Here is a 14,547-nt window from a genome sequence, read left to right as displayed (position 1 = left end):
TTCTCTCAGATACAATCCACCCAAGGCCCCCTGCCATTTGAGTCTTTCAACGGATTTTTATACTGAGAAATCACTCAGGGGGGAGACATCTTCTCTAAGAAGGTGAGTGGTGGGACTGATTTTCAATCTGATGCTCAGGAAGGCCTCAGATCACAGGTGCAGGAAGCGCCTGAGACTGCTGGGTACAGATATTGCCTCAGAACACACAGATCTTCCTGGCCACCATGCCTTCTCCACAGGTGAGCAGGTACTTTCACCTGAGAAAACCCCAAAGCATATAAAAACTGCATTGGAAAAGCAGGCGAACAGCAAGTTACATCCGCTCAGTGAGGAAAACCTCCAGGGTTGCTGCATAGGCCCCGTGTGGCTGGCGCAGGGCTTCCCACACTTTAAGGACGGTTGCTTCATCTTTGTTCTGGACTCAGAAATTCCTTTCAGAAACTTTAGGAATTAGAAAAAGTGAGAATGCTACTGTTGTGAGATAGCATGAGAAATTGACAATATAAAAAATGACTATTAATATTGCATTTGAATACTTAAAATTTAATCCATAATAATCTCATAACATAAACAGGCACATTTGACTTTCTTCCATGTAACAAATGGTACTTATTTTTCAATTTTCCCTTATTATGAAATCCAACATTCAAGGTCCTTCATAATCAGAACTGAGTTTTTATCTCAGAAACCCACTGCTTATTCTTCTACCTACCCTGCCTCAAACTGTTTGCAGTCTTCTACCTCTGAGTTTCTCTCTGGCTGCAACCTACCTCCCAAGAACTCCTGAATAGCACTGCTACTGATTTAGGCATGACTAATGGGTTCATGCTTCTGACTCAGTCTAGATAATGAGTTTCTTGATGGGAGAGACTGCAGCTTAATACCTCAAACAGTGCTTGGCACACAGTAGGTATTAACTGAATGGTTGAACAAATGACCTTTATAATTAAGGTTACTGCAGTCATCTAACATCTACCATGCACTGTATACTTTGTTTCAATATCCAAGGAACATTTTACCCAAATTTTTCTGTTTATGGGGCAAAGCTTCTGTAGGATTCTGCCTACAGAATAAATAAACAATAAATAAATAAATATTTCCTTATTTCCCTGGCAAAATGAGACATGCCCCTTTGGCTGGATATAAGGTTTAGCAACATGGGGTGTACTGCCTTTCCTTCGAGGGCAGAATTAGAACTCTAGAGTCACAGAATTGTAGATCAGGGTATCTTTTTTTATAATGGAAAGAAAACTAAAATAGGGTTTCTACACTGGGCATCACTGTGGGTGCACATTGGTCCCTCACATCTCTTTGTCCCCACAACCACCCTGGAAGGAAGCCATAAATGTGCCTGTTTTGCAGAGCAGGAAACAGAAAGGGTATCAGTAGCAGAAGCAGCCTCACTTACACTGTTAGCCCTGCTGGGAACATATAAACCACCTACTTCTTTCTGATCAAGCTGAAGAGAGGATTTTATTAAATCTCGAAGTGCAGTGAGCTGTTTCTTTTCTTCATCCTGGGTCTGTTTTATCTATGAAAGAAAAAAATCATCTTCTGTTACTTATCATTCATACTTTTATGAGCAGAGTTTGATTTATCCAAATATAGCACTCATTAAACAATTCAATGACACAGTAGATTTTCTTATTAGTCCTTCCTAAAGTCTTATTTTTGATATGAGAGGCATGGTCTTCTCATCCTAAGGAAGTACCAATGAGTTCTGGAATTCATGAACAATGCACCATGCTGTCTTATTAAATAATACATCCAGGCGAGGCAAAACCCTGAAGCAGGAAGGTAAACTGATATAATACTGAGATCACTGATTCTAGCTTTTCAAAGTGTGGAGGTAGGAACACCACGATGGGATTAGATGGGCCGGAAGAGAAGCACACGGACAACCAGGAATCCCATGGGCCAGTGCACAACGAAGGTTCATGCACACCATGTGAGGACAAGAGACTCCTGCTTTTTAAAAAATCACTTGGAATTTAACTGTAATCTGAACCACATAAACTATTAAAAGAAAATTACAAAATAAATACTATGTGCTTTCAAAGTTATATTAAAAACATAGGTGGAAAATTCCTTATCTAAGACCAGAGTGTTTTTTTGTTTGTTTTTAGAATTTTGGAATATATGCACAATATAATGAGATACCTTGAAGATGGGACACAAATCTAAACATGAAATTCACTTTTATTTCACATATACTTTATAAAAATAGGCTGAAGGTAATTTTCTACAGTATTTTTAGCACACCTACATTTTGACTATAACCTGTCGCAGGGTCATGTCAGTCAGTGCCCCAAAAGTTTCAGATTTTGGATTCTGGATGTCTGGATGAGGGATGTTCAACCTATATAAGGCATAATTTACAATGCCAAAACCTTATCTGAAGATATTTCCTCAGATTCATAAAATACATTCTTTTAATACTGCTTACAAAGAGCTTCATGTAGGCAATGAATTTGCCATTTGTATGTTTATATTTAGCTTTTTTTCCCAGAAAAGTTTTCCTTTTGGCTTAAAAAAGTGAAACACTGGTATTTTGAAGAAAAAAAAAAAGAGCAAAATAAATCCATAACTCTGCTTACTCAGATAGTTATGTAATTTATACCCTTCCATGGCCAAAAATTGTTCCTGACTAACCGGCATTAAAATTTGAAGCTATGTAGTCCTGAACAGAGAACCATCTAGAACCAAAGGTTATATACTCCCCTTCCTGCTACTCCCATGCACCCCAAAGATGCATAGGAGGAGTATCTGACAAGTGGTAATTGCTCTGAGCTAAACAGAAGGATCATTTAAGCTTTTCTGCTTTTGATACCATTCTTGAACAGATTTCAAATTTACTGATGTTTGCCACGAGTTGAAATGCATGTATTGCAGGGAGAACTTACATTATATAAATCAGCAGCCAGTTTTTCAATGTACTGTTTCAATTTATCAGCTGTTTTCAAGCCATCTTGGAAGAAACTATAATACAAAACATTGGCAGTTTATCAGCAATGTAAAAAAAAGAACTATAATTACCTGAAAAATCTGAAAACACAGACCCTCTTATTTACCTTCACAAAACAAGTATAAAACAAATTTCAGTATTTTGTAAAGATGCACCACCAACAACAAATTATGGCTAGTATTTCACATCTGATATCATAGTCACTGTAAATTACTGTTGCAGTCCTCACGTGATGATTTCATAATGTGTCCACCCATCTACACGTAGAACAATTCCTCCTGGTTGAGCCACATTTGAATTCAAGAAAGAAAAACATCTTAACCACTGGCATCCATGAAGTCAAAGTGGCCACCACGAACAGAGATGTGACTGGACTAGAGGGACAGGCAGGAGGGAGGTCAGAGTTCTTTCAGTCCCCCAGAGGGATCTGTATTCCAACACATGCTTAAAACAGAGGACTTCAAAGCAACAGTACAATGGACCTGGAAAACGGAATGTCAGCACATAGGTAGAAAGGCCTGAATCCTAACAAGAGCTAACGCCAGCGGAATGAATGAAGCACTTCAATCTCATCCCTGTTTTTAAGAAGGGTACATGGAGGAGAGAGAGCACAGGACTTGCTCAGGTTGTTCACACAGAGACAGACGACTGAGACTCAGGCCTCCCTGATTCAGTAGCCTTGCTGTCGACACCAGAGGGAGACTTCCTACTGCAGGCAGAGCATTCCACTCAGGGGCCCAGTGTGTGACATCAGCTTAGTACAATGAGCTGCAGGACACTGGTATTTACGAATTCTACTGCTCTACTGGAAGCTTCTCTAATCATGCCCCCACTGTCCATTATTTCTCCATGGACTGTATCTGTTCTTCTGTCTCCCTACAGACAATGAGGACTATCTTATCTCCATATCACAGCCAGCCCTACACAATGCAGATGCTCCACAAGTGCCTGCAAATGAAGCAACAGCAAGATATTTTAGGGTACATTTTACACTTCTTCTCTACGTTCATTGCCAATAAGACAACCTATCAGAACTTGCCTTCACAGTGCCAGCATTCTTTAAGGCTGAAATCTTTTGGTGGAAAAATTTTACCAAATTAAGAGAAACACTATTTTATAAAATCTTCCAGCAAAAGGGACAGGGGGAAAGACACCTTTTTGGTCAACTATTTAACTGGAAAACATATTCAAGTCCTCATTTTCAGGTTCTCACCACATTCTACAGGGATGCAAGTGAAACTTCTTCATACAGAATTAAAGAACTTGTATCTTATGTCCCTTGAATACTTTTCTGATTTTAACTTCTACTATTTTCCCTTAAAAACTTTAGGCTCCAAGCCAGGTGCAGGGGCACACATCTGTGATTCCAGAGACTTGAGAGGTTGAGGCAGGAGAACTGTGACTCCGAGGCCTGTCTCGGCAATTTAGTGAGATTTTTGTGTCAAAACAAAACCCTAAAGGACTGGGGATGCAGCTCAGTTGGATAAAGCACCCCTGGGTTTTATCCCTATTGCAAAACAAAACCAAACCACCACCAACAAAACCAAAAAGCAATAAAATAAAAAACAAAATTAACAACAGAAATTGTTGGCCTGCAGCCATGCCACACTATTTCCAGTTGCTTGTTCCTTCTCAACCCATGGCAGACGGTGAGGAATACGAACATGACCATCACTGCAGGAAGCTCCACTGGATGGTGCTGCTCTATGAATAAGCAAACAGATCTGAGCCTAATGCAAAGAAAGTGCTATCTACAGTGTGATCCCACTGATGTGCACACCAGGGATACCTAAGTTCAGTCATCTTTTGAGTTCGAAAAATGTGTTTTGTTTTTTTTCCCTTCAGCTTCATTTTCTAAAAACTTTCCCCTAAAACATGGCATATTACTGAAGCAAAAAAGATTAAATAATTGATGTTTAGTCTGGGAGGACAGGTTGAAGGCAAGCTTCTCGGAAAAAGTCATCTTAGGGCCAATTTCTAGTTTTGGAAACAGGAGCAGAAATGAAGGATGGGTTGCAGAGAGAACAAAATGACCAAGAGAGTCATAAGTAAAGCCATAAAGAGCAAATGCCAACATGCTGCCAACCGCACTGTCCCTCTGGTGATTCCTTTCTTTGCATGCTTGATTCTCTCTCCTTGAGAAGGACACAGAGCCACTACCTGTCACACTTCAGAGGGCAGCAGCTTCTCTCTTCCCCTCTTCCTCTCCACTGCAGTTGGCTGCAGTTCCAAGGAAATGCAAGGGCTTGGGAAAGTCAGAAGCATGATGTCCTAGCTCTAAACCTTGCTAGATGTGAGTCCTGGGGCAGGGTAGTGGCCCTACATGAAGAGCGGCATGCTCACCTCTGCAAGTGCACATTAACTTTGAGGAGCACTAGACAAGCTACTTACTACAGACGAAAAGTGTTCTATCAACTGGGAGTTAAGCACAAGTGTGAGCTCTGATTACCTATCACGGAATTTGACGTGCAAATCCTCCAAATGGAAGGAAATCACCTGTCTGGCACTTGTCTCAGCCATGTTCTCTGTCCATATTTACTGAAATATGATGAGATCTTCAGAAAATTGAGAATGATGACAACAGTCACAATAGCAGCTGTCATGAACTGAGATTTTTCTCTGTGTCTGTCACTATTTTGCACCATGCAGGGAATATCTCTTTTTAAAAGTTTCATTATGGAACCAACCATGTGATTAGAGCAGAGGAACCTTCAATCCTCCTTCTCCTCCCACCTATGGGGAGGGGAGTGGGGCTGGAGATTGAGTTTATTACCAGTGGCCAATAATTTAATCAAGCACGTCACATAATGGAGCTTCCAAAAAATTCCCTAAATAGAGGTATTCAGAGAACTTCTGGGTTAGTGTAGGAGAGCAGCATATCGAATTCCATGGGGACAGAAACTCAAGACCCTTTTGGATCTCACCCTATGTGCCTCATCATCTACCTGGTCACTTGTGTCTTTTATAATAAGTCAGTAACTTAAAAAAACAAAATCTCACTGCAACTCAACACCATAGGTAATTATCACTAGTCCTTATATAGGAAAAGGAGACGATCACTTGGCCTGGGAGAGTTCTGGAGAGCCCTGAAGATAATGTGCTTATTAACACAACAGGCACAGACATGTAGTTCAGCACGTGACAGTCCCAGGCCAAAATGAGCTTCATTAGTTTTCTGACCTTAGAGAAGGCAAGACTGGCTTCACAACTTAATCAAGCAGCTTGAGATACATGTCACCACATTTTAATGATACAGGATGCTAAGAAAATTTAAGTTGCCAGCTGATGGGCAGAGGGACCTCATATTTACACTGACAGGCTATAACACACCCACAGCCCAAAGTGCAAAGCCATGTTCATCTAACAGGGATACCCGTCCACTGGCAGAACAATCTCCAGAAAACAAATCAGAGCCTTAGCATCCAGAGTCCCTATGTCCTTCATTTTTAGCCTTCTTAATTGTGTCCAAACAGCAATGGGGAAGGAAAACCAAGCAAAACCAGAGTGTCTCCCTGATCCTCCTGGTCAGATTCTGTTTGAGTTGGCCTAGAAGGAGATGCTGTTTGACTAAAGGCTAAGAGAACCTATTTTCCAACCCACCAAACAAATTAAACAATGAACTGACTAGCCCTCACACCTTCTGAGAGCCTGGTCTCCCAGCCTCAGGCTCTGAGTCAAGAACTAATTCCCTGCCTTCCAGGTAACAGGGTGACTTCCTTCCAGACACACTCTCCACATCTGTGGCACCAATGAGCTTGAACATACAGCACTAATCCAACAATTCAGATCCAAGTGGCAGTCCTGAACCCACTCCTGGAAATCAAGCCTTAAAAACGTGGATGTCTAGGCCCAATCCCAGGCTTACCAAATCAAGGTTTCTGGCATGCTGTCTAGGAGCATGTACTCTGAAGCTGGAGACCTGGATTGAAGATTTGGTTCCATTACTTTCTAGCTATAAGTTTTGTGAGGGTAATTTGTTTTATAGTTTTTTAATTTCATTTTTTCCCTCGAGATAAAATTCATATAATAAATTTCAGTTTTAAAGTGCCCTATTTAGTAGTTTTTAGTATATGTGCAACATTACATAACCATCGCCAAAAATTCCAGGACTTCCATCACCCTCCAGTGTCCTGCGCACAGCAGTGTCCACCACTTCCTCCCTTCTCCTCTGCCCTTGCAACCATGAAATATGCCTTTCGTCTCTATGGGTTTACCTTTTCTAGACATTTTACACAGAATCATACAATATGTGGTCTTGTGTCTTAAGCATGTTTCAAAGATCCATCTCTGTTGTAGCATGCATTGGTACTTCATTCTTTTGTATGGCTGAATACAACTCCCTTGTGCGGTGACACCACATTTGTTGAACCATTCATCAGCTGATGGTTATATATATCTTTCCATTTTTGTTTATTACTTTAATTACAGGGCTGTAGTGGGTGTGGTGTCTGTGGTTTTTAAAATATGTTCTTTATTTATGTTAGTTGTGAACGAACCTCCTTATTTATTTATTTTTTATTTATGGTGCAGAGGATCAAACCCAGTGCCTCACACATGCTAGGCAAGTGCTCTGCCACTGATCTACAGCCCCAGCCCCTCACTGTGATTTTGATCTGCATTTCCCTAATGACCAACGACATCAAGCATCTTTTCATGTACTTTTGGGCTGTTTTTCTCTCTTTTTAAACATAAAATAGAAACTAACTTTATTTCTCTGGAAGAAGTCAATATTGATAGCTGGGGCAGCAACTCTGGCCACAGAGGCTGGTGGGAAAACATGGATGGCACAGGGGAAAATGGGTCAAACAGCACTGGTGTCCCTCAGGAAAGCTGCCCCCCTTGGTCTCCTCCCAATCCTGGGGCCTTTGGCCCTGGTCTTTGCCATAAGATGGTCTAGAACCCTTTCTCTGTCTCCTGAACCACGTTGGGCTATTTTTCCAGGCACAAGATTCTAAGATCAAACAAGCCCCATAACGTGTCCATGGTAAGATCACAAGTCACATTCTTTTGGCACCCCCAAATGTCTCCCGGGGCTCTCTAGAAGAGTGCCAAGCCCTTATGGTTTCCCAGGTGTTGACCCATCTTTGGGCCAACACATCCTCCTGCCCAGGACACACACTCCAGTCACAGGCCCCATCAAAGACTAGAGGCAGAGGCAGGTCACACACTGCCTGAGGAGGCAGCCCCAGCCTATTACGGGGCTCCTGCTCACCTCCTAGCTGGGGCACTGAGTTCTGAACCAGAGTGTGCAGGGACAGCGTCTGCTGAGAGAAATGGGCAAAGCAGAATTCCAAGCCTTCTGCTGCCTTGGCCTTGCTCTGCCCCCTGGAGCAGCAAGTCCTCCAGGCCTGGTGGGGAGTGTCTCCTACCCTTTCCCATGGATGGGCTCAAGTGCTTCCTTCAGAGCAGACTCTTGCTCTCCAGATGCCTTTGAATGCTTGTCATGGGCAGGGCTGCTGGAGCCCAGCAGTGGGCAGCCGGCTTGTTCCAGATTATCTGTATATCTCTTTTAGAAAAATGGCTATTCATAATCTTTGCACATTTAAAAAATTGAGTTGTCTTGTTGAATTCTTTCTACATTCTGTATACTGGATCCTTATCAGATAGTGGTTTGCAAATATCTTCTCCCATTCTCTAAGCTGTCTTCTCATTTTCTTGACAACATCCTTTCATAAGCCAAAGTTATAAATTTGGGAGTCCAGTTCTTTCTTTGGTTTTCTGTGCTTGCTATGTCTATTTTGACACATTTTTTAGATATCTATTAAATAAGACTTCCAGCGAGTTCTTTATACTTTTTGAGCTATATTTTCTGATTGCTCTGAATAGGAAATGAGAAAATGCATGTAAAGAATTCTGGAAAGGCTATACACCCTGGCCTATAAAATAAGCTCTTGGCAAATGTCAGGTTTTATTACTGTTTGTAAGATGAAGGATAATAGAGCAATGTTTGCAAAAGCTCTTGACTGTGCAGATTGTAGTGATAACCCAGGTGGTAAAGGAAATAGGTGAGCAAGAGGATGTGTTTGTTTTGAGAGCAGCACATTACTAACCATGCTCGTGTTTGAAGTAAGGAGTAATTAGAGTGGGTGAGCTGAAATGGGTAAGAAAAAATCAAGAGCTCTTTCCTGCTCCCTTTATTTCTTCATTGTTGTAGCTGCATCCACATTAAGGTGTCATGATACATGAGGTATTGCCTTGCAAATTCACTCTTTAGTATCGGCTGATGCTGTATTGAAAATGATTTGGGAACTGGAATAAATGCCCAGAAGAAGAAAATTTTTAAACAAAAATCTGAGTAGAGAATGCTTTATAGATCCACAACATGCCTTTTAGGAGTTCTGAGGGACTGGCTAAAGTAGGAAAAAAATAAAATGCTCCTTGAACAAGAACCTCCACCCTGGCATCTTGCTATGATGGAACTCTGGGTCTAACCATGGGGTAACTTATAGTTGAATTTCAGTATAACCCAGTTCTACCATGAGGTCTTAGAACTGCACACAAGGTTCTTCACGTGCAGAGTTCTTCTTCTGCTCATACTTCTCTGTCCTAGGGGGAGACTTTCTCACCAGAAAAAGTCAGCCATCCTTGTCCAATCGTGAGTACTACTACCTCCTCCAGGGTACAGTGACCCACCTTCTCAGCCTTCCTGGCCAGAAGTGTCTCCTTTTTGTCTCCTTTTATGTCTACGTCACCAGTCACTGTTTAGAATCACTGCTATTACTGATGTGCATTACCTAATTCCTGTACCAGACAATTAAGTCCCAAGAAGAGAACCCTTATTTAATTTCTGCCCCAGAACCCAGCAAAGTAGCTGGACTTTGGTAGGAGATTAATAAATATTTCTGAGCAGGGAGAAGCAAAGAATAAAAGAGTAAAGGGAGGACACATTAGCTAATACAAGTTAGGGTTGCTCTTCTCATCTTTGCTAACAAGGCTACAATGCGTGTATTTTACAAAGCCTCTTATATTTGGAAAACTCATGTTTGTGTAGCTCAAACTCTTCATTCAGACTTAGAAAATCTGAGATCAAAAAAGATTTCTAAAATCAGGTTAAATCAGATTTGCTACCAAAGTGTTGCAATTCAGAAGATCGAGAGATTCGCTTATTTTGGCAAAAGTTTCAAAGCAATAAAAAGTTTCTTAATAAAATCAAAATTGACGAAAGATGAAAAATTCCACCCAAAACTAAAATCAGGGATCACCACAATATCCTTCCAAGTTTCATAATTGTCCTACTCCACTACTAAGTCAAAAGGAAGTTCCTAGTCTTCAGTACGAGCCTTCATCGGTCAAGTCAAACACTATCCTATAAATGTGGAAGCTATTTCCACTTAAATATATGCTTTTTATTTTTGATACACATTTATACGAGGGTAGAAAAGAGAAAAAAAGTTATCAAGTTAAATTTATGTAAATAACAATGTGATCATTAAAAAGCTTTTCCTAAAGAGAGACATCCCAACAACAAAATATATCGCACATCCTCAAAAGAACCCTGAGTGGTACTACAAACCTTACCCCAACTTGACAGATGAGGACACTGAGGTTTGGTGAAGAATCTGATAGTGAAGGACCTGATCACGTGTCCCCAGCCCCAGGGTCAGAACTTGATCTAATCTACTACATGACTTGAGCCTTATGCTGTTGTCATAAGATTAATGCTGACCTCCCTAAATGTTTCAATTGTATATAAAGATCTGTCTAGATAATGCTACTATTGAAAGGAATAAGAGATCAAAGGGAACTATGTATTTAATGTTTTGGAGAGTAGGCACTGTAACCTAGTCCAAATGACCTTGACATTATTCTACTCATAAATGTATATCAGAGCCATCTGGACCACTTTGGAAAGGTCCTTGCCCTATCTTCTCTATAATTTTTACCAATTAATACCAGACTTTATTAGTAACCAGCACATTTTCACATAACACTCTTCCTGAAAACTCATGCAAGTTAACCCAACAAGTAAAGAGGAAGTAAACGGATGCGCTGCCAGAGAATCATGAGAAGAATAAAAAGGCAGCCCTGCAATGCAGACAAACAAAAGTAGAGCCAGCATACAACAGTGGATGTCTCTCAGAACATAACACCATTTCATAGAAACCCATGTTCAAATGAAAAGTATTCTTCATGCCCAAAGCACTCAATTTCACTTATTTAGATGATGAGAAAACACCCCAAACAAATCCAGGTGGGAATCCATGGTATAAATGACCCACTGACAGTAAAACGGCAAGTACAGGAGGAAAAGGGGCCAGCGAAAGGCCCCCATTGGGACAGGACTCGTGTGTCTCTGACACAGGCTGCAAAGGCTGGCCTGCAAGTTCAGCATGTCAACAGAAGACAGCGTGTCAAGTGACCAGTCAGTTGTTCCATTTTGAACTATTAATTTATATAAAACTCTGAAGATAGAACACAACACCATTTCTAGTCCACTGAGCTGTGGAATATCATTATATAGTTATATACAGCCCTAAATGAAGGGAAAAAAAAGCCAAGAAAACCAATGAAGCAAAGGGGCCTTGCCTGGGCTAAGGGCTAAGGCTATAACTGCAATGATCTACTTACTTGCACTGTGCGTGATAATACTTTATAAGGTTCTGCAGCAGATCCACACCCTTTTTGGTCTTGATTTCATTGACTTTAATGAGATACTGTGGAGATAAAACAGAATTTTATGTTGCTAATTTCAGGCAGGGTTCTTAAATCATGGGTTCAGGTGGCACACCACCACACTGGGCTACACAAGTCAAAGAGCCTCAGTGGCTTCAGACAAGGTGAGCTTGATTTAGGGAATGCGGATTTGGCACAGTCACAGAGAGTGTAAAACAAACAGATTAGAGCATTAGCATTTTATAAGTTTTCACAATTAGTTTACTAGACAAGCGGAAATAAAACACAGCAAAACATTCTAGAACAACTGAGCAATCCCCCTCGGTGCAATGCATTTCAGACTTATAGTTCACGTGCTCCTGAAAGACAGCTCTGTGCAGAAAACAGGAGTCCCTTCAAGAAAAGTGACACTGGGTGCAGTGGCGCACACCTGTAATCCTAGCTACCTGGGAGGTTGAGGCAGGAGGATCACAAGTTCAAGGCCAGACTGGGAAACTTAGTGAGATCCTGTCTCAAAATAAATAATAAAAATTTTAAAAAGCTGGGGAGTCTTGTTCAGTGCTAGAGTACTTGCCCAGGATGTGCGAGGCCCTGGGTTCAATCCCTAATATTACCCCTGACACCTGCTTAAAAAAGAGAGAGAGAGAGAGAGAGAGAAAAGAAACATGCCATAAGATACCAAAACTTATAATCCAAAGACGTGAATCAAAAAGAATTCTTGTAACTTAAAAATGAAAAAAATAAAAATAATAATAATCTGTTATTAATTCATGTAGTTAACTAAACAGCACTGGTTCTGATTTTCATTACCAGCCAAGATTTTTCTATTGACATTGTTTCTTGCTCACTTTGTTTTATCATAGAAAAGATTTCATGATCAAACAAGTTTAAGGAGTCGAATGTTTATAAGGAAGAAAACACAAAAGAAAATTCAGGAGAGAAAAACTTGAAATGAGAAATTTTTTCATTTTAAATATTTTCCCCAAACTGCAAAAGCATCTCCATTACCCCGAAGTAGCCAGCATTAGAACAGGTTAGAACAGGTCAAAGTCAAGCGGAGCTAGTGTCTGGTGGGGACTCAGTTGGAAAATCACTGCTCTAAGCTTAGGCAGCATGCTCTTGACTGCATGTTTTTCATAAACTCAGACTTCCTCAATGACTCCTTCATTTCAGTCCTTCTTCATTCCAACTGAATTCATGGTTAAGAAAAGCATGCTCTAAATTTTTAATGTTATCAGTGTTACCTCTCACCAAAATTTATCTCCCCAATCACTCACTCACAAGCAACATTAAGGTTCTCACCAAAGAATCCTGTTTTGGCTTAAAGAGCCCCATAGGACCAAGGCTCAAAATATGAGACAACAGGGCAATGATGGATCCCAAAAGGCTTGGAGAAAAACGGAGATTAGAATCCTTAGGAAAGAGTCCCCTCCTCTAACGCCCCAACAGCCTGCTGACTGGCAGGACGCTAGTTACCAAGCTCCAGGCCAGAGATGGAAAAGTCCGTTCCTACCTCACACATTTGGAGCTGAAACAGGCGCCTTTCCTTCTCCATTTCTTCGGCAATCTCGGCTCCTGTTATCTCGGTGCGGATCATCCCGTGCTGTTTTGCATGCTCTCTTTTTTCCTTTTCAATTTTTGTACTATAATAAAAGCAGATATAATTTTTTCCAAACACATTCATGCACAAAACCAGGAGTGAATCCTTCTGGTTTATCAATTCTATCAAATGTACCAGTCTGATGGGAGTTGGCGATAACAGGGGAGGCTGTGTGTGTGGGGTGGGGCAGAGAATATATAGGAACTCTCAGTACCATCTGCTCAGAAAAGAAGCCTTTTGGGCTGAGGATATAGCTCAGTGGTAGAATGGTCCATCCTGGGGCCTCATGCATGCTGGGCAAGCACCCTACCACAGAGCATCTTGCTACCAGCCACACTCCCCTCCCCCAAAGAAACTCTTAAAAAACCAACACACTGATGTCTCCCCTTCAACGAGAGCCCCTATTATTTCTTAATGACTAAACATCAGGAGGCAACAACTTTTAAATCAACAGAATCAACCCTTGGTAAAAATCTAAATTTAAAAAGCACTGACACCTTGTGTGGGTTTTCATCTAGGAAACTTTATATTTTAAATTTAACTTTACACGTGATGGATCCATAAAAATTCTTTTACATTCTGGCTGGCAGGGGGGAATTTCAGATATTTTACCTTTTCTTGTGGGTCAAGCACTTCATGATGGAAATAGCAGCAGAAAGCTGGAAGAACTGAGGCTTTTCTGAGTTACTGATAGATTATGAGACTTAGAATTATTACAAGACAATTAAAGTATATAATGAGTCTTTGTGGGTATGCATAAAAATTAGACAAAAGTTATTTTAAACTTGTGCTATTTTTACATCCCAACAACATATTTTAATCATTTAGCCACTTATCATTAGGTTGTACAAAATAAGGATTGGGAAAATTCCTTATGTATAATTTGGGATTCTATGGAAAAATCTTTCAGTGAGGAGGGAAGGGTGAGGGGGTATCAGGGAAAAAGGAAGCAGGTCACATTAAATCTACAGTACATGAAGCCAGCACTTGGCTGACAGATGACATTTTGCTAGTCACAGCAATGATCATAACTCTGTCCAAAAATCCACTTAAATTTGAAAATGAGCTTCTAATTTCAGAAGAATCACGGATGTAAAGGTTAATTCACTTCACCCTCTAGTCTTCTTTAAGTTGTAGTGGTAGCAGAGTGGGGAGCCAGACACCACAGAAAGTCAGTATGCTCTGTCTATATACAGATGCAGGGAAAACTCACTCTCAACAATGGAAAGTCCACTGCAGATCTGGCCGGTTCATTCTAATTTACTAATGCTGTATTTAAGCAACTCTCTGATCATGACCCTGTGGCTGTCAAAGAGGTGTGATGGTGAGAATTTTAGCACAAAGAGAATGAATCTCAGTTCCCTGTGCA

The 14,547-nt window shown here is 40.8% G+C and overlaps 1 protein-coding gene across 5 annotated transcripts in view; it reads right to left on the bottom strand.

Annotated features, from left to right (window-relative positions):
- The window catches only part of Asap1 (ArfGAP with SH3 domain, ankyrin repeat and PH domain 1), a 330,593-nt gene that overhangs the window by 77,818 nt on the left and 238,228 nt on the right, over positions 1-14,547 (bottom strand). For 3 of the 5 annotated variants that reach the window (XM_078016709.1, XM_078016707.1, XM_078016710.1), the window contains 4 exons: positions 13,092-13,221; positions 11,534-11,619; positions 2,904-2,979; positions 1,409-1,531 (listed from right to left, as the gene is read on the bottom strand). In XM_078016709.1, the coding sequence (XP_077872835.1) occupies positions 1,409-1,531; positions 2,904-2,979; positions 11,534-11,619; positions 13,092-13,221 (415 nt within the window). The remainder of the gene's footprint in view (positions 1-1,408; positions 1,532-2,903; positions 2,980-11,533; positions 11,620-13,091; positions 13,222-14,547) is intronic. The other 2 variants (XM_078016711.1, XM_078016708.1) reach the window with 1 other exon arrangement.

Source organism: Ictidomys tridecemlineatus, chromosome 7 (genome assembly GCF_052094955.1).
Source record: "Ictidomys tridecemlineatus isolate mIctTri1 chromosome 7, mIctTri1.hap1, whole genome shotgun sequence".
Classification (NCBI taxonomy): domain Eukaryota; kingdom Metazoa; phylum Chordata; class Mammalia; order Rodentia; family Sciuridae; genus Ictidomys; species Ictidomys tridecemlineatus.
This window is presented reverse-complemented; position numbering and strand designations above follow the sequence as displayed.